Genomic DNA, 20,061 nt, shown 5'->3' with positions numbered 1-20,061 from the left:
TGCCATTGTTACTGAATTTCAATAGATTTTCGGGGTGGTAGGATTTTGAGTGATTTTTCTGCTATATTTCTGCTAATTTTTAATTGTTTTTTCTCATAATGACCATGTATCATTTAAATAAGTTATTCTGAAAGTTTGTTTTTAAAACAGGTCAAGCATTTCTAAGAATGTGTTAAGTGCAACATGAGCAAACTGCAAAAATTCAGTATAAGTAATTGAATCTCAAAATTAAGAAACAATGTTTATTTCAGATTCTTTAATAAGATTAATTTGATACAGTTGTGATGTAGGCAATTTCCTTTTACAAAACTCATATCTGTCAATTTTCCCCAAGAAACAAACATTGTTTTGTTTTAGAGGCATTTATTTAGACAACTAAAAACAATTAGGTGTTCAGAAGCAGTGTACAATGAACAAGAAATCAAGCCAGTTCCTTTATCATGAATTCCCCCTTTTCTTTACAACGAAAGACACACAGACAAAAAACGCTTTCTGCTGTAAGGGAAAAGTCAGAAAAATAGGCCAATATATTTTCTTCTCCGTAATAACATAAACAGCTACAATAAATCTAACTGTAATAAGAGAAACTGGACATTGGCTTGTACATATTCATTGAAAAGACAACAGGCCATCGAATTACAAGAGCATAATGCCACCTGCCTTCACCTGATACTCTTGCATGTTCACTTACAGATGACACCAAGTTTGTTAGTTCCACACTGGAGCTAATTCATATTCCTCATAATTTACTGCTCCATGTTTGTCTGAAGTAGAGACCAACTCTGGAAGGCTGATGCTTTTCTCTGTTTGTCTTAGTCCGTAGTTGTATACTGTTTGAGGCATACCCATGATATTCAGGCCTTCACTTCAGGAGTTGAACTATAGATGGAATCTGAATTCTCTGAAGCAATTTCTTCTAAAATTATGAAACAAAACAATCACATAGTTAACTTTATAAAGAAAAGAAGCAAATCTACATTTCTGTCAACGAAGGAGTTACAAAGTTTCTTTTAATGTTCTGGTGAGGGGAAGCAAGAGAGTAAGTGCATATGCCATTAATGACTAGACTGATGCCATTGATAAAGCCATGAGGAAGAATTCATGTTAACTTAACTCTTTTACTCCATAACTTTACCTCTAAGGGGCCCTTCTCCTCAGCTAAATTGTCAATGAGTGTGTCATATCTCCGAGAGATCTAACTCCTGCTTTATTTATTTGAACTCCAAACAATATGATATAATCAGGGCATATACAATTTGTAATTCTAGATTTGTTTAAGAACACTTAAGAATTTAATAAGCATTTAATCAATGTTAAATAACAATTACAACTGTAACAATTTACTTATTTATCATAGCATCTGCCTCCTGAGTTAGACTTTTAAGTTCAATAAAAGTAACCACATCAGTATCTCCATAGTACATTCCTGTGCCTAGAAGGGATGTACTAGTGGTTATTTAAGTATTTGTTTTATAAATATGTATACTAGATGCATATTTAAATATGTTCATATTTCATAAATTTCCTTTTGTCCCGAAGTAAGACTCATATAACACTTTGAGTTAATTAACTGGTATTTACCTAGCTCCTCTTCCGTTGTCTCTGGAAAATTGATCTTTGGCTTTGCCAGCTCACCACTATCTTCTTCTAAAAAAGAAAAGCAATAATGATGATGATGTGAACTACAATATTACCAATAATAAAAAGTATTTAATATGCAGGAAGAGTAAGCCAAGACTATTCCAAGCAAAGAGATACAAAACATAATAGGAACAACTTTCTTAATTATAATAGTATGTCTTTCCTCAAAAATTATGTTGGGACCAAAAACTAAGTATTTTGATTAAAAAACATGCCTGCTTTATTAGTAAGGAACAGGGAGTAATGCCCCTCAGAGATTAAATACTTTTATTTACAAACTTCTTATATTGCTCTCTAACAAATTTTGAATAAGGCCTATTCCATTCACCAAATTACTCAGTGTACAAATTCAGAAATAGAACAGACTATACAACAAATTTAAACAAACAAAAGAACACAGTAGCCAATTTATAGTCAGGCTTCTCTTTGCTTAAACCATGTTATATACTTTACAATCTATGAAACACAGAAACATGGTAATAAAATTATTAGAAATCACACAAAATCATAAAGTTTAATTTGATAGCACTGAATATAATTTCTTACCAGGAAGCACACATTTCCAAAGGCCATATGTTTTTCCTACTACAGTTTGCCATAGTCTCAAAGTTCCATCTTCAGAACCACTGGCATAGAGTTCTCCATCAGGACTAAATCTCACGCAGTGAATAGGACCAAAGTGTCCCTTGTAGGATTCTGAAAGAGGAGAAGGGCTATTAGATAATTTAATAAATATAGGCTAGGTATGGATAGACTTAAGAAAATACTGTCTAAATTACTGGGAAGATAAATTCATAAAAAGAAATACAAAGAACTATACTTAATTAAAATGATTCTCACTACCAAATGGTATATCATGCCCACAATTTATTCCTAAGATTATCCCTTTCCAATTCTAGCACACATTCTAGTTTCAGATGGTCTCTCCCTCTAAAATAAAAACGAGGCTTTGTGTCCTAATAAAAATGAAGAAAGGGAATAAATGCAAACCTCCCTAAATTTTACAGAAAGTAAATCTAAAGTCTATCAATTCAGTCCCATATTTTAAACTCACTGCCCCTTTACCAGAGAATCAATTCTTAATTACAGAGAGCCACTAGATGGAGCTCTTTGACACACTCACACTTTGTCTTAATTTCCTACCAAACTATGTTGAGTCCACTGGTCATTCTGTCACAGAACACTGAGATACAGGATCAATACTGATCCTTACCTATTTTACTCTATAAAATTTAATGAGAAAATGTACATATTAGTAGTGATGGTGATCTGTTTAAGTCATATCCTTACTTATGAACTTTTCTCATTTACTTTCCAATGCCTCATCACCTTATTAGTTTTCAAAGCTCTTTGCTAAACCAATGTTCTGACTGTCTCCATATCTATTTAGATCACATGTGTCAAACACAAGGCCCGCGGGCCAAATCCGTCCCGCCAGGCCTTGCAATGTGGCCCGCACCGCGCTGTCATCACTGCACTCCACTGCGTTCCATCACAATGACAGCTTATGACTGTTCAGTAAACCATTCGGCCCGCGATTTAGGCTGGATTTTAGATTTTGGCCCCTTCTCTGATTGAGTTCGACACCCCTAATTTAGATCAAGCTCCAACCCTCAAGCACCATCTTCCCCCATCTCTGTCCTATCAGAATATCATGAGAATATTTCTCATGAGTAAAAATTTTATCATGAGAGTGGAAAGAATAAAAGACTTGGAATGAGAATGGCTGGGCCCAAAGTCTGTTTGTTATTCACTATAATCTCAAATATCAGGCAAATAATTTACTTCTCTTTTTTGAAAGAATAATACATGTGGCCACAACATTCTAAAACCTTGAAAATTGACATTAAATAAAAAAAAAAGAAACTCTTACTTAAAAGTCACTTATATTCAAGTAATAAAGGACAAACCCTAAGTAATTAAAGTAGATGCTATATGGTCCATCTGCCAAGGTTCCACTTATCCAACCCAAATTTATCAGTTTTCCCAAAGAAACGAAACTTAAAATTGTCTTTTGTTCTTTGTGTATCATACAACCAAGCTTAGTTCGCTGGGTGGTAAAGTAGGCTAGCTAGAAACAAAGTGGCAACTCACAGACAACAATAACAAAAAGAGTATAAAAACTAAATACATTGGTTCAAAAAGCAAAAACTATTTGGGATGGCTAAAGTAGATTTTGGGAACCATACTATAAAACACCTAGTCCGTCAGATAAAAGTTAGGATGATCATTAACTTCAAATTAATCCTATATATCTTTCCCTTTCTTTTTTTAAGGAGTATTATGAAAACGGAAGCAAAGTAAAGACTTTTAATACCAAAGTACGCCCCCTCCAATTCAGATCCCTAAGATTTCCTGATAATGAGCTATAGTTGTTCCTTCCCCCCAACCTCCGAACCCCACTCCCAATATTCACTATAGAGCCTTAGGGATTCCTATGTTGGTAAGGAGAGGGAGAGCTAGGTAGATGGAGCCACATACATGCACTATACCTCAGGAAGAACTCCCCTTGCATCTGTTTAATATAACTTTGACATAAGATTGCCCACTTCCAATAAATATATTGCACTATTGTATATGATGTCAGAGAATGATGAACTTATTTTTTTAAATATATTTTATTGATTTTTTACAGAGAGGAAGGGAGATAGACAACTAGAAACGTCAATGAGAGAGAAACATCGAACAGCTGCCTCTTGCACACCCCCTATCGGGGATGTGCCCGCAACCAATGTACACGCCCTTGCCCGGAATTGAACCTGGGACCTTTCAGTCCGCAGACTGACGCTCTACCACTGAGCCAAACCGGCTTCGGCGAGAATGATGAACTTAAAAGGAAAAGGTAAATTGAGTTTAGCATACTTTGTTTATAGTTCTATAAGCACTTCTACCCAAAATGGATTAACAATCCTTTACTTTTTCAGTTGGAAGCTACAAGCTTTAGTTAGCTGAAAAAATTTGCTGCGTTATTCATCAATGAAACCTAAAATTTGATAAAGGTAACTACATCATTTTATGGGAGGAAAAAGAGGACAACTCACCTAATTCTTCGCCACTATTATAATCATACTTATAAAGTTTAAAGTCTTCACCACCTGCAACAAGAAATTCTTTTTCAGGATGAAGAGATGCAGAATTGATGGTTGCAGGAGTTTCAAAGGATTTAATTGGCTCCAAACTGGGGGGAAATGGAAATAATAAAGACTTATAAACTTTGAATATTGCATAAATCATACAAGGAAATAATTAGTTACATTTAACGCCCTAAATTCTGAAACCCAAGGAACAAGTCATTAAGTCAAATACAGTGATGTTAAAAACAAACAAGCAAACAAAAAACCTCTAAATAATATTAGCAAAAAGTTCAGGATAATATGCCCAAGTAGAGTTCGTCTCAGAATACAAAGATATTTCAATAGAGGAATATCCACGTTTTGTGCATTCCTGGAAATGTGTGCTGGCTAATTAAAACAGTATGTCTAATGTATTAGAATTTTTGCTTTGAAAAAATTTAATTCTGTATTTTTTTTATTTTCCCATGACAAGCATACATTATCTTTGTAACAGAAAAAGTTTTTTACAATAGGTAATTGCATTAATGGGTTATTTACACATTGCTGAGAATTTATAAAGCTTCTGTAACAGGATAAGCCTACAATCCCATTCTATAAAAGGCTAATATGCAAATAGACCAAATGGTGGAACAATCAGTCACTATGACATGCACTGACCCATAGGGGGGAGGGGGGGCGTATGCGGAACATGACAGGTGTAGGTCACAGCAGGACGGTGGAGTAGGTGAGTGGGAGCGCCAGACCAAGGCAGGGTGCTGGTAGCTGTCATCGGGGTGAGCCTCTGGTGGTTACTGAAAATTCTTTGCTCCCATGAACCACAGTCCCGCCTGGTGCCAATCTTGATTGTTTGGTGCCATCAGTCATTGCGAGTGACGGCTGCCAGGCCTGATTGCCCCTGAGGGCTTCTCCACCTCCTCCTGTTCCTGAGGGGGAATGAGGGCAGCAGCCACCACTCACACCTGCTGATGCCACTTGCACTGCTGCTGGTGCCAGGTGCTGTCAGGACGAGGGAGGAGCAGTGACAGGGGCGGGGCTGCCAGCAGACAAAGGACCAGAAGCCATGATGAGAGGAGCTGGGCAGGGACATGGAGGATGGGCAGAGACGCAGAGGATGGGGAGGAACCCGCCCTTGTGCCTAGTGCAGCCTTGTGGCCCACAGTTCTTTTCAAGGTGCACGAATTCATGCACTGGGCCCCTAGTAAAATATAAAACCGCTAAAATTGGCTCAGTTTTTATTATCAGGCAATAAAAGAATAAGTCTGAGGCTATAGCTATATAATAAAAATCAATGCATAAAACAGATTTGCCTGAATATCAATGAGTTTTAACATTGGCTCCTGTCCAGTCCAACCTTAAAATTCCTGGAAGGCCTCCAGTAGGAAACATCAGTGCATTCCCCCTCCTAATGTCACCTTCCTACTCCACAAACATACCTCAAAGCATGAAAAGGAAAGCTGGTCACGATGTAGATGGTATCATTGAATACAACCTCCTGATTCAAATGTTAGAATATTCAATAGGCCAGCAAAACCTCTGCCACCAACATGCAATAGGCAAGAGTCTATAGCAGGACTACATATAGCCCAAATCCAGAAGTGACCAATTAACATAGTTGTGGAATTTAATGGCTCTGGGCAATAGCACTCTATTTTCATCAATTCACTGTGTTTATAAACTCCTTTATATTCTTAATTGCTCTCTTCTATTTTCACTACCTTCTCTTTCCTTCTGTCATTCAGTGAAGCTTAGCTTAGTAAGCGACCCTTTTGACAGAAGTTTAAGACTGCTGATCAGAGTATAATGTAGTATAATCTTTATGGAAATCAAATAACATGTGTACTAAGAACTTTAAATTCCTACTCTTTGTACTCTACTTATAGAATTCTATTGTAAGGAAACACTCAGATGCACCATAATACTTACTGCAGTTAAAAGTATGGAAAGTGACACATAATTTAGTGCAACCTATAATGTAGCAACATCTAGTAAAAAGTTTTCCAAGAATTTTTAATGGCTAAGAATATTTTAAAATAAAAAATAAAAATCACACTCATTAGGGTTCCAGTAACCAAAGGGGGTAGGGGGAAGAAGGACCACACAAATATACATATATAAAAATACAGCCTCCATTAACATTCTAGAATCTATGGGTAAATTTTTTTTAAAAAAATTTCCCAAATTTTCAACAAGAACATTTACTATATTTACATTAACAACAATTAAGTCTGTTTTTTTAAAAAAAATCATTAGGTCTACACAAACTTGGAAATGGGGAGAATCACCATTTCTCCAAATCTTTAAAGTGAAAATAGGAGAATCAAGATCACAGTGGTTTTATATAATAATGAACAGCATTAAGTATAGCACCAGCCCAGTAATTCTTTAATTTGACTAATTCCTTTGATTAAAGTATACCATATTCTTTAAAAATACATTATTGATGGTATGGAAACATTTCCTCCCATATTATATAGCAGTAGTTTTCAACTTTCTATGCCACACAAGTTTAAAAACATACAGTAACTGACTATTTAGCCAGGGTCACTGACCTCTTTTCCCTTAGATTGTAAAAAAAAAAAGAAAAGAAAAAGTAAAAATAAAGACAGCAGCCATCACAACAATAGCCATCCATTGTACATGAATCAAAAGTATACCCCTTTTTTTTGTCTGATTGCTAAAAAAATCTATTTTTGGTGTGCCACAGAATTTTATTTATTAGTTTATGTGTGCCAGGAGAGGAAAAGGTTGAAATCACTGTTTATAGTATAGTCAAAATTTGCCTTTTAATAAGTTAACATTTTCACATATGCTTCCTAATTTTTAAGTACTCTAGGTTTTCCTTTGTTAGCAACAGAAGAAAATGAAGGTATTTCTTGGACATACCTTACTGCACTATGAAAAGCAATAGATCGTCCATAAGTTATTACCAAGATCTCTCCCTCAGGAATATATTCCATACTGCTAACAGACATATTAAAACTTAGAGATTTCACTTCTGTCATAGTGGCATGATCCCAAAGGCTGCAAAAAAGAAAGGAAAATATGATTTACTTATTTAAGAAAAAAGTTTAAATCCTAATTACACCTGAAGATTAACCAATAATCACAACTGTAAAACAACCTTCATTCCAACTCATAAATTACAAATGATACACAGAGAAGTTTTGGGTTCCAATACTAGATCAAATTTGGCAGTTTGTTGGTAAAGTCAACTTTCATATTTAAATATATTTCCCAAATAATTTAGCAAAACCATGCAGTTAAGATACGTAGGTCCCAATCTAATTAACTTCAGTGATGCATTAAATAATGGCTCTTACATTTTTGTGTATTTAATGATAGCTCTTACTTTCCACAGAAAACTATATCAGGTATCAGCACAAAAAATTGTGTATAGAATTTCAGGGGTTTCACAGACCCCTTATAGCCAGCCTGTCTCTGACCCAGAGACATTTTTTTTTTGGGGGGGGGGGGGGGGAAATAAAATAAAAAAATTATTGATTTTTTACAGAAAGGAAGAGAGAGGGATAGAGTTAGAAACATCAATGAGAGAGAAACATTGATCAGCTGCCTCTTGCACAGCCCCTACTGGGGATGTGCCCGCAACCAAGGTATATGCGCTTCACTGGAATCAAACCTGGGACCCTTGAGTCCGCAGGCCGACACTCTATCCACTGAGCCAAACCGGTTTCGGCTAAATGTGTAGTTTTAATTGTCTTGTGAATACTGCTATTTATAATAGTAAATGGATAGCTTCAAGAAGAATGTGACCTATATGTTGTGGAAGTTTTAATGTTCATAGATAATTCTTCCTACATAATATAATAGTTATAAAAATATTTTAAATATAAGCTCTATGGACAAATATTTTTCTCCCTTTAAAAAATTTTTATTTATTTATGGAGTTTAGAGAATGGGATGGAGGGAGGGAGACATTGCTTTGTTGTTCCACTTAGCTATGCATTCATTGGTTGATTATTGTACGTGCCCAAACCCATAACCTTGGCATATCATTATGACAGACCCTCTACTGAGCTACAAAGCCAGGGAAAGGTCAAATATTTTTCAAATTTAAAATTATTCAATAAAAATCACTTACCGGACAGTTTTATCATCAGCTGAAAGAATCTGTTTATCGTCACTGCACCATAGAGCCTTTTTAATACCTGAGGTATGACCACTGATTTCCTTAGGTTCTTAAGATAAAACAATTTAAAATACATTTGTTAACACTGTTTTTTTTTTGTTTTTTAAATACATTTTATTGATTTTTTTACAGAGAGGAAGGGAGAGAGATAGAGAGCAAGAAACGTCGATGAGAGAGAAACATCGACCAGCTGCCTCCTGCACACCCCCCACCGGAGATGTGCCCGCAACCAATGTACATGCCCTTGACCGGAATCGAACCTGGGACCTTTCAGTCCGCAGACCGACGCTCTACCACTGAGCCAAACCGGTTTCGGCCATTTGTTAACATTGTTATATGTTAAAACTCAGCATTGGAACAATTCAATATGTAAAAAGGAAAGAAAAACATATTTTAAATTAGATGCAACTTTATAAAGCCCAGCACAATTCAAACTTGCCATCAACATAGAATCCAATTAATTTTTCAATATCAGAAAAAATGTTTCTGCATGACAAGAAACCCAAGAACTATGATTCTTGTAGCAAAATTAAATAGCACACACCCTACAGGCTATTTTTCTACTTTCAAAAGTGTTACTGTATCAGAATAAAAGAATAACTAATGTGGCACAGTTTAATAAGAACATGGACCAAGAAATAAGACAACCTGAGCAAATTCTAGTACTATCACTAATCATGGAATCCATATCCAAGCCAGTCAGTAGTAACAGAAAAAAAAAAAAAGGAGGAAAAAAAAAATGGGGGGAGGATTAAGAATGCAGACACTGGAAAAGGCAAATTAAAAAAAAAAAAAAAAAAAAAAAAAAAGCAAAGCAGTATTCCTAAGAATACTGGGCTGGGCAAAAGTAGGTTTACATTTTGAGTATGCATAATATAGTAAGTCAATTCTCAAAAATATAGCTACACAGAAAAAGGAATTAGAAGAATATGAACCAAAAACTAAAGATATTAACAGTGGTTAATGGATAATGGATTAGGTTTTCATATTTTCCCATATCTGAGTACTGAAGGTGAATATGAATTACTAAGGAAAAGACATTTAAATTAAAAGGAAATAAAACCATAAACACGTATAAATTATGCTTACCTGCTTCAGGTTTGTTCATGTCATATATGCGTAAGAGTTTATCTTGTCCCGCAGTTAACAAGTAATTACTATCCTGAAAATACAAACAAGTAATACGTTACTAGATAAACCATTTTAATGGTTATCTATCTTTGAAACTTTTTCAACACCAAATAAAATCCAAACAAAACTCACAGATGTCAAAAAGAGATGCAACACAGGACAAATACTTCTGAGAAGATACCGTAGAGCATTTATCTTTTTCATAATGCCAAAGCCCTTTAAACTTCATAGTCCAAACATGTCACACTACCTATCCTGTGAATCTGCCCAATCTGCCCTGACCCTGCTCCCCATCCTCCTGAGTAGCAGTTCTTCTATGATCTCAAATTTATCCTTTCCATTCTGAAAGTAGTTGGGACACATTATTTGGGGATTTTAGATTTCTGCTATCGATAGAGGATTGATACAAGAGTGCCAGGGAATTTTAAAAGCCTCATATAATAATAATAAATTAATTGGTATACCTTAACTTACAATCAAATAAAATACATGCCGGTATATACAAAATACTCCCCCCAAAGCCAAATACAAACCAAATATATAAGTAGAAGTTTAACTCCTTAAAAAAAACCCTCTATTTTCTAATACCTGTGTAAAATCGACAGACTTGACAATGTGTTTATGAGCCAGGGTCATCAACTCGTCTCCTGAGACAGCATCCCACACTTTGCTAAAAATGGAAAGTAAAATTAAAAATAAATATAATTAATTGCCAAATAACTTAGATATTTGAAATGTTACATAAATGCACTATAGATCTCCATTATTTCTAATATTCCACCACTGATAGTTCATTTGATAACATATTTAAATGAGTCTAAGGGTAAAACATTTAAACCAATTTTTAGTTTCAACTTTCCAATTTTTTCTCTATTCTCTACTCATGTATATGCAATACAAAAATTGACAATAAGAAATCCTTTTAAATTGTACCAGAGAATAAACGACCGTTACAAGTTGCATAAAATTTTAAGTCAACAATAACAAATATTTTCCCCACCTCTTCCTCCAAGTTGACTCCTAAATTCTCAAAAAACCCTAGTCCCATTAACTTCCTCCCAAAGTACTAACCTTTGCTTATGTAATACTAACACTCAGGATTATTAATCTCAACTCTGTGTCTCTGACCCATCTCAACCAAAAATATATGTGGTTGTGTCTATAAAGATATATTATGTCTGTGTATGTCAGGAGATAACAGTTAAATAATAACTTTACAAATATGCTGTATAGGATTCCCCTCCAAATAAAAATGCTTAAATTTTACATACAGGGAGGAGAACTTTTAAAAGTGAATAACTGCTGAAACCGGTTTGGCTCAGTGGATAAAGCGTCGGTCTGCAGACTGAAAGGTCTCGGGTTCGATTCCAGTCAAGGGCATGTACATTGGTTGTGGGCACATCCCCAGTGGGGGGGTGTGCAGGAGGCAGCTGGTCGATGTTTCTGATGTTTCTATCTCTCTATCCCTCTCCCTCTCTGTAAAAAAATCAATAAGATATATTTTAAAAAATAAAAAATAATAAAAGTGAATAACTATGCTCAATAAAGGTTTCCATTTCAATGTAACCAACATTTATTTTTAGGAGTACAGTGAAAAATAAACAGTAGAGAAAAAAGAAAAGAGGTATCTTTCTTTCATTTACTCAATAAGCATACAATAAATATATCCAATCATATATTTTTTTTATCATTCTAGACTTAGTGGTAGGGTACAGGGAGAAAAGAAATGATTTCAGAGAAAGTTCTTGCCTTAGAAGAGCTGTAGCTAAGGAGAAAAGCATCTGTTAAACAAATATAATTAAAATACAAACATATGTCGCTATAGAAACAGAAAAACACACTACTAACTATATCAGAAAGTCTGGAAAATCTAAGCAGTGGAAGTAAATAGTCTTAAAGAGCAAGCAGAAATACACTATGAACAAAAAATAGGGTATTGTAGACAAGCATTAATAGTATGTACAAAGGTAAAAAAAAAAAAAAAAAAACCACCAATGACCATCTATTAGTAATTACTACTAATCCTATATAATAAAAGCCTTATATGCTAAGTTTCTGATCAACCGTTCAACCAATCAAAGTATAATATGCTAATGATATACTAAAGTCATCCACTGCTCACTATGACTTACGCTGACCACCAGGGGGTAGACGCGCCAACTGGTAGGTTAGCTTGCTGCTGGGGTCTGGCCAATCGAGATTGAGCAAGATGGGCTGAACACGCCCTAGAATCATCCCGTGGTCCCTCCCTGACTGGCCAACCTCCCGTGTCCCTCCCAACCCCAATCGTGCACTGGTGTGGTTCCCTGGCCTGCCCTCTGCCCTCTCCGGGACCCTGCTGGTGCACAATTTCATGCACTGAGCCTCTAGTGATATAATTCTTGCCTATTACCTAATTGAGCCATGAGTGGCTAAATATATTCTGAAATAAAGTCAACGATGAGTTTAGTAATACTAAACTTTCAAGTATTCATTTCTGTTTGCAAAGGAAACCCGCTCTAAAATCTCCCATTTCCAATTCAATTCAGCCCCAAACCTACTTTCCCAACCTCATTTTGTATTATTTATCAGAATCTAGACATACCAGATTATAAACCATTTCTCAAACAAGCCATGTATTTTCTTCCTGTGTCTTTGCTGAAATTGTTCTCAGCTATCCAAAGTTCTATTCATCCTCTGGGCTCATTTCAAATGCTATCATTTTATGAAACCTTCCATTTATCTCACCTCCAGAAACCATTCTTTTCTTTCATAGAACTCAGATTATACTGATTATGTGTCTAATTCTGGTTTGCTTTTATTTTTAGCATATGTTTACATTTAATCACAAAGAAATCAGGGAAAAGATTTCACAAAGATTAGGATTGAAGGCTGATGTGATGACAGAGGTGTCAAAAATGAAAACAGCAATCTGAAATTTCTATCCTGTGATTCAAATGACGCCAAGTCTCAAAACAACTCTGGGCAACAGCCTTTGAAATACTAATTTTAAGTATATTCAAAATCTTCAAAACCTCCTTAAAATCTTAAGGTTCTTTTTTAAACCATGTCCACTCACTTGTGAAAAGAACTGACATAAGCAAAGCAGTAATGGGGGTAGGGAGGGACACAATGTACCTTTTCCCTCCCATTTATAAACTACTAAAATTGAGGATGACACTCTGATAGAGCATGTTCTTATCACTTGCACTAACTTTGGAATATTTCCATTATTTACGGTAGAAGTCATAAAAAGGACTGAGAGTCCTCAAAAGAAACTGGAATAAACTAAATATATTTTCAATCTCTAGGCAGGAAACTGGTATTAACTAGCTGGCTACAGAATACAAATCAAGACAATTGAAGCATCAGCACCAATATCCTTTTTCATCAGCTGATGTGATGAAACACTTATTTTATGTAAAACTTACAAAGTATTTATCTTCATAAACTACTGATACTTTTTATATCCCTGGTTTCTTGAACATAATAATCAATACCATCTGTTCAATATTTTCATATTCTGTGAATGGACTTACCACAAGTCTCAAAAGAGGGGTTACTTAAGGACTTTCAAGTCTGAGCAAAACTAACTATTTGAGGCAGAGGAAACTGCCTATCTTAACATGTTAGCCAAGTAGTCAAAAAGAAGATAATATCATCTTTGATTTATTGGGAACCTTACTGAGAGAAAAATTAAATATTTCTATTGACTTCTACAAGAAAGAAAAAGTAATCATACACTTTGGTTACTTATAGTATAGATTCCTGGGCCCAAGCCCAGGTCTACTCAAACATTCTGTGGAAGAGAGCACAGGAATTTTCTCTGCTTTTAGCACTCTGTCCAAGTGACTCCTGACAGGAGGAAAGAGGCGGTGCCAAAACCATCATGACAAGTAATGCTAGCATTAGCTTTACAAATTAAAAAAATATAGAGTATGGTGTTTCATCGACAGTGTACTCATCATCCGACTTGACTGCCCAAACAACCTCAAGATAACATTCTATAACCCACAAAATGGCTCTGCTGAATATATTTTCTCCACAAAAAGCAAGAAGTCTACCTCTTGATAAACAAGACATTAATGAATTTTTTGAGAAATATAATAATGAGGGGAGGGGGAAGAACTTTCTAAAAATGGTTTATACTAACTATAATTAATCAAGTTAAGTTCAGGGAGCTATTCTTTAGCTGGATCAAGTTCCATAATAGCAAAGCCCAGACAAGTCACTAAGAGGAGCACACACTCCCACACCTCACAGACAGACACATAACAAGTGAGGATAAGTCTCAGCTACCATTTATTGAGCACCCACTATGTAACACACTATGATATAAGTACAGAAAGATCCCTGTGATTCTCCGATAACTACTTTGGCCTTACACCCATTTTACAGATACAAAAACCAATGTTTAAGAGGCATCCCATGATCAAACTGAAACATAAAGTGTGGCCTGCATAAGAACTCTGCTTATATCTTCTCCACTGTGTCATGGCACCTGAAAGCCATAATTGAGGGAAAAAATAGTATTTCTTTTTGATATTTGTATCTAATCAAACTCGTCTGCAAGAAACCAAAAGGTTTCATGGCTTTACCCAGGTGAATTACAAAATAACACATATGATTTTAGTCTTTTGGGGTTGGTAGCTATCACTGTTACCTTACATAAGCAACACTTATATACAGCTATTAGATTTTAGGCAATGTTCTAAATATTAGGGACATATAAACTCATTTTAATATTCACAATCGACATATGAGGTAAGCATTATTACTACTCTCATTTTTATAGATGATGAACTGAGAAAAAGAGAGGTTAAATAAAGTTCCCAAGTTGTTAAATGATGGACCAGAATTTTAAGTACAGAATCAAGTTTATATTAGCATCCATGCTTTTAAAACCACTTGTGAATATAGACACAAATTTGAAATGTTAAGAAAGCACAGAAATAACACAATACCTATCCACAAGCATGTCTTCAGATGTGATTTTGGTTATTAATGCTCTATAACCTAAACAAAGATAACTGTTCCTCTGGCAGCAAGATAAAATCCTAACTACTCTTTTCATGACCCTCTTAAATATTTCAATGCCATTTTTCAAGCCCTTTTCTCTCTCCATTTCAGAATAATTATCACATGAATAGTAATATCTATGTACTGCTCTATTTCTTTTCCTGAGGACTGGCATTACAATTTGGCCAAATATACAAGCTGAGATCTTCACAGATTTTATAGAGACGGGCATCTTTCCTACCAAGCTTCTGCACAAATCTCTTAAAGATCAGAGCAAGACTATCAAGCAGGAGGTGACTAAATATTTTGCTCAAGTAATTAATATTGTTAGGGTCAGATAACACAGAATTGAGGTTAACAAAAATGGATCTTTCCAAAACTGCAATTTAAAAGCTTGTCTCTTTTAATGCTAATATCCATAGTGTCTAAAATCTTCTTACATTTATAAACTTAATTATATTTAATTTAAAATAGTTTGAAATACCATTTTACTAGATATTAACTTATCAACACCAGACTTAGTTTTAGTAATGACATTTTAAAAATTCACTTGACAGCCAAAACTGGTTTGGCTCAGTTGCTAGAGCAGCGTTTTTCAACCGCTGTTCCGCGGCACTGCCTGGTGTGCCGTAGGTGCAGACAAGACAAGAATTTTATAATTTTTCACTATTTTGTTTACTTGATATTTCATAATAAAGTAATTATAAAATACTTTCTTTGTGTTTATTTGATTCCTATTCAAGAGAATTGCTTTATGTATAGTCAATATAGGCACAGAGTTAAATTTTTTAACATTTTCTAATGGTGGTGTGCCTCGTGATTTTTTTCATGAAACAAGTGTGCCTTTGCCCAAAAAAGGTTGAAAAACACTGGGCTAGAACGTGTACCTTGGTTTTGGGCACATACCCAGTACGGGGTGTGAGGGGCAGCTGATCAATGTTTCTCTCTCATCGATGTTTCTGACTCTCTATCCCTCTCCCTTCCTCTGTAAAAAATCAATAAAATATATATTTTTAAAATTCACTTGACAAATATCTGAAATCTAGAGTTATTTAATCCCAATGTTCTACCTCTGGTACAAAATCAATGACATTCATTCCAAAGATAATGTAATGTCCCACGATTTAGCTCCAGTGGCTCCGCTGACTGGAGCATAGTCCCGTGCACCAAAAGGCAGTGGGCCCAATTCTTAGGGCACATATTGAGGTTACGGGTTTGATTTCAATTGGCGAGCCTATGGAAGGCAATCGATTGATGCTTCTCAGTGCAATCTCCCTCTCCCTCCCTTCCTCTCTCTAAAATCAATTAAAAAGAAAGAAAAAAAGAAAAAAAGGTCTACTTTTACTCTCTAGACTCTTAAATCTAATAAAACCTATTATAGGCATAATTTTGGATCTAGTAATAATTAATGTCGTTTTTAAACATTCGTTTAAAATCTTGCTTGGCGTTGACTTGTATTGACATAACCTTCAAACACGTGGTATCTACAGAATGTGTGAAGTGCAATTAACAAGTTTTGCTTGAAAAAGTTTGTGTTTGGTTTGGTTTTTGTTGCAAAACTAGGGCTAAGAAGATGGCGGATGAAGAGCATATTCGGCACTGCATGCTTTACGAGTTCCAATTAGGAAGAAAAGCAAGTGAGGCTGCAAAAAACATCTGTAGTGCTCTTGGTCAAGATGCAGTTAGCCCCAGAAAATGCCAGCGTTGGTTTGAGAAATTTCGCGAGGGAAATTTTTCGTTAGATGACAAGAGTGGTCGAGGCCGTGTATCCAATTTTGATCAAGAAGCTCTTCAAGCTCTTTTGGTGCAAAATCCTCAAATTACCCAACAAGAGCTTGCGACAACTTTAAATTGTTCACAAAAAACAATTTCCAATCAATTGCGTGCACTTGGCAAAGTCCAAAAGTTTGGAAAATGGGTTCCTCATGAGTTGACCGACAACAACCGTAATCAAAGAGTCACAATTTGCAGTTCACTCCTCTATCGTCAAAACCATTTGCTGTTTTTAGAGCAAATTGTTACCGGAGATGAAAAATGGGTGCTGTATGTTAATTTGAAAAGGCGGCCTCAATGGTTGGACAAAAATGAGGCTCCGCAGCCCACGCCAAAACCTGACTTGCATGTGAAAAAAGTGATGTTGTGTGTTTGGTGGAATTTTAAAGGAATTCTTCATTATGAACTTTTACCATCTAACCAAACCATTACAAGTGCAGTGTATAGTGCCCAATTGGAAAGGTTAGCCCAAGCTTTAAGAGAAAAAGAACCCGCGCTGATTAATCGGAAGGGCGTAAATTCTTCACCACGATAACGCACGACCGCATACTGCAAGAATCACTGCTGAAAAACTGTGCCAGTTGGAATGGGAAGTTCTCCCTCAACCTGCATAGTCTCCTGATATTGCCCCTTCCGATTACCATTTGTTTCGTTCTTTGCAAAACTTTCTTCTTGGAAAAAAAATTTAATAATGAAGAATGCCTCAAAAATGCATTGACCGAATTTTTGGCATCAAAATCACAAGAATTTTACAACAGAGGGATTAAAATGCTTCCTGAGCGTTGGGCACAAGTAATAGAAAACAACGGCAACTATATCGTTGATTAAATTTTGTTGTATTGTTTAAATAAATTCGATTAAAAAAGTATTAGAAAACGACATTAATTATTACTAGACCTAATAGCTCTTGACATTGCTTTCATTAATTTAAATATTTGCTGAGTCATAAGCACAGTTAGGAACTAGAGATACCAAGATTATGTAAAATATGATACATGTCCAGAGGGGTAAGTGGGTCATTGCAAGCCACTCTAACTATAATACTACATATACAAAAGCCAAAGATCAAGATAGGTAAGATGTATTCTGGCAACAATTTAGCTAGACTGTAGGACACCATTAAAATCGCAGAAGAAAGACAGGAAGATTATTGGATGGAGAAGTGACATGATGAAATTTGTGCTTAGGAAGACAAGTGGCAATGGAGTATTAACAAAGAGAGAGAGTAGAGGCAGCGATATGAACTACGGCAATGGTAGAAGCTAAGAAACACATAGTCAGGAGTCATTCTGCTGGTAGAATCGACAAACATGTAGAAGCTAAGAAACACGTAGTCAGGAGTCATTCTGCTGGTAGAATCGACAAAGATGAAGAAATCTGGGTGTTAAGGAAAAATCATAAAGAGAAAGAAACAGACAGGACCAGGGTGGAATTTTGGTGAGAACAAACATCATGTCATCTACATGGCACTGAATGAGAATTTTAAGAATAACTAAGGTATAAGTTTGATTATTCCAGAACACAACTCACAGAGACCTCCCAAACTGGCCATTTTGGCTATACTTACGCTGTGAAATCTGCAGCTGCTGTAGCTGCTTTGGTGGCATCCTTATTCAATGTTGCACCCCAAACAGCACCCTTATGACCCAAAAAAGTTCCAATCCAGTCTCCTGTATCCCCCTGGCGTAGCATAGGTTTACCATCTAGAAATTAAAAAGACATGTGATTTAGAGGTTTAGGTGATTTTAAACCTTAGATTCAAACATAAAATGACCATGATCAATTACAATGTGGAAAACTGTTTGCTATCGACCTATTCCCTCTCACTGAGGTCACTAAGGAATGTCCAGAAATAAATTAGCTTATAGTTAATAAGGAAAGGAGGGTAGAGGAGGGGGGAGGGGGCAAAAGTAGATTTACAGTTGGTATAGAAAATAATACAATGATGCAAAAATAAACTGCGTTTCATGTACTCAACAACTGTATATACATAGGTTAACTAAATAACTCATTACATTAAGAACTCAGCTCTCTGGGAAGCATTTGCAATTCGGTTAAGAGAATACTGATCCGCATCAACATCTAGAAGCGAGTGTCATTTTGGATCAACTTGCTAACCTAAACCTCGGTGTCCATGTGCGGAATGGGGCTCATGACCACAAAGGAACACCCCATGAGGGGATGGGAGTGACGAGTCTTTGTAAACTAAGGTATAATATGACCGAGTCTGGCCTGCTTTCTCCATCTCCCAAGCCTCTTCACGGTCTCGACGGGTGAGCAGTCCCACTTCTCCAGAAATGGCCATCCAAGTGAAAGGAGAAGCCTTCGCTGGAGAAAGGCTGATCCAGGCTCCAGGTGCGGGATCCCCACACCTCTGCCGCGGCCCCCGGCTCCCCTCCCTCTCGGCCCGGCACCAGCCCTCCGGGAAGCCGGGCCGGGGCCCCCGCTCACCTTTGCACGCGCTGATTAGGAAGTAGCCGTAAGGCGTGATGCCGCTGAAGGCCAGGTCCACCACGGGCCGCGTGTGGCCGGAGCAGGTGAGCGGCGTCTGCCTCATCGCCATGGCGGCGCGGACCGGGCGAGCGGGACGGGGAGCCGAGGGTCGTCTGGTTCTTCTCTCTCCGCCGCAGCGCCTCCGGCTCCGCAAGGCCCCCGCCCTGACACCGGAAAACGGGCAGAGGAGGCCGATCCGGCAGCCCCGAGGCCAGGAGAGGGTGAGGGACAGGGCAGGGAGTCAGCGACCGGCGCCCGACCGCCTCCGAGGGAGGGAAAGGGAGGGAGGGAGGAGAGCAGGGGAAGGGGAGAACCAGAGAACCCGCGGCCGCGACCCGCACCGTCCACACCGCCACCGGCCGGAAGTGACGTTCAACGACGCGCAGCGTCCGCCGGAAGTGACCTCTCGGCGGGAAGGCGGGCGTGCTCGGCAGCAGGGGAGAAAGTGGGACAGCAGCGCGCAGGCGCGGGTCTCCGCACACGTCGGGCACGTGATGCTGGCCGCGCGCCGTCTCGGTGCGGCCGCCTGGGGGCGCTCTAGGCTCTTTGGTGCAGTCCTCGCTCATCGCCGAACTGAAAGGTCCTGGCTGTTATCCCCGCAAAGTTGTTCAGCTCCGCCCAGACCCTGTACCTGGCGGGTCCTGTGGGTGACGCACCGAGCAAGGCCACCGGACTGTGGTCGGTATCTGAACCTACAGACAATAAAACCAGACTTGTTCCTAAGAGCGTCTAAGAACTTTAAAAAAAAAAAAAAAATATATATATATATATATATATATATATATATATATACACACACACACA

The 20,061-nt window shown here is 37.2% G+C and overlaps 1 protein-coding gene across 2 annotated transcripts; it reads right to left on the bottom strand.

Moving 5' to 3' along the window:
* Positions 1 to 236: 236 nt before the first annotated feature.
* LOC118728663 (serine/threonine kinase receptor associated protein) lies at positions 237 to 19,639 on the bottom strand. Of its 2 annotated transcripts, XM_036455389.2 has the most exons (10): positions 19,216 to 19,637; positions 18,332 to 18,467; positions 10,582 to 10,663; positions 9,952 to 10,024; positions 8,815 to 8,911; positions 7,599 to 7,736; positions 4,683 to 4,819; positions 2,188 to 2,337; positions 1,582 to 1,647; positions 237 to 916 (listed from the first exon to the last, which is right to left on the bottom strand). In XM_036455389.2, the coding sequence occupies exons 1-10, from the start codon at positions 19,325 to 19,327 to the stop codon at positions 855 to 857; spliced, it is 1,053 nt and encodes a 350-aa protein (XP_036311282.1). In that variant the 5' UTR covers positions 19,328 to 19,637; the 3' UTR covers positions 237 to 854. The 2 variants fall into 2 exon arrangements, with proteins under 2 accessions (XP_036311282.1, XP_045443758.1); XM_045587802.1 differs by lacking the exon at positions 7,599 to 7,736 and having other exon boundaries at positions 19,216 to 19,639.
* Between the last annotated feature and the right edge of the window lie 422 nt (positions 19,640 to 20,061).

Source organism: Pipistrellus kuhlii, unplaced genomic scaffold, assembly GCF_014108245.1.
Source record: "Pipistrellus kuhlii isolate mPipKuh1 unplaced genomic scaffold, mPipKuh1.p scaffold_m20_p_3, whole genome shotgun sequence".
NCBI lineage: Eukaryota > Metazoa > Chordata > Mammalia > Chiroptera > Vespertilionidae > Pipistrellus > Pipistrellus kuhlii.
This window is presented reverse-complemented; position numbering and strand designations above follow the sequence as displayed.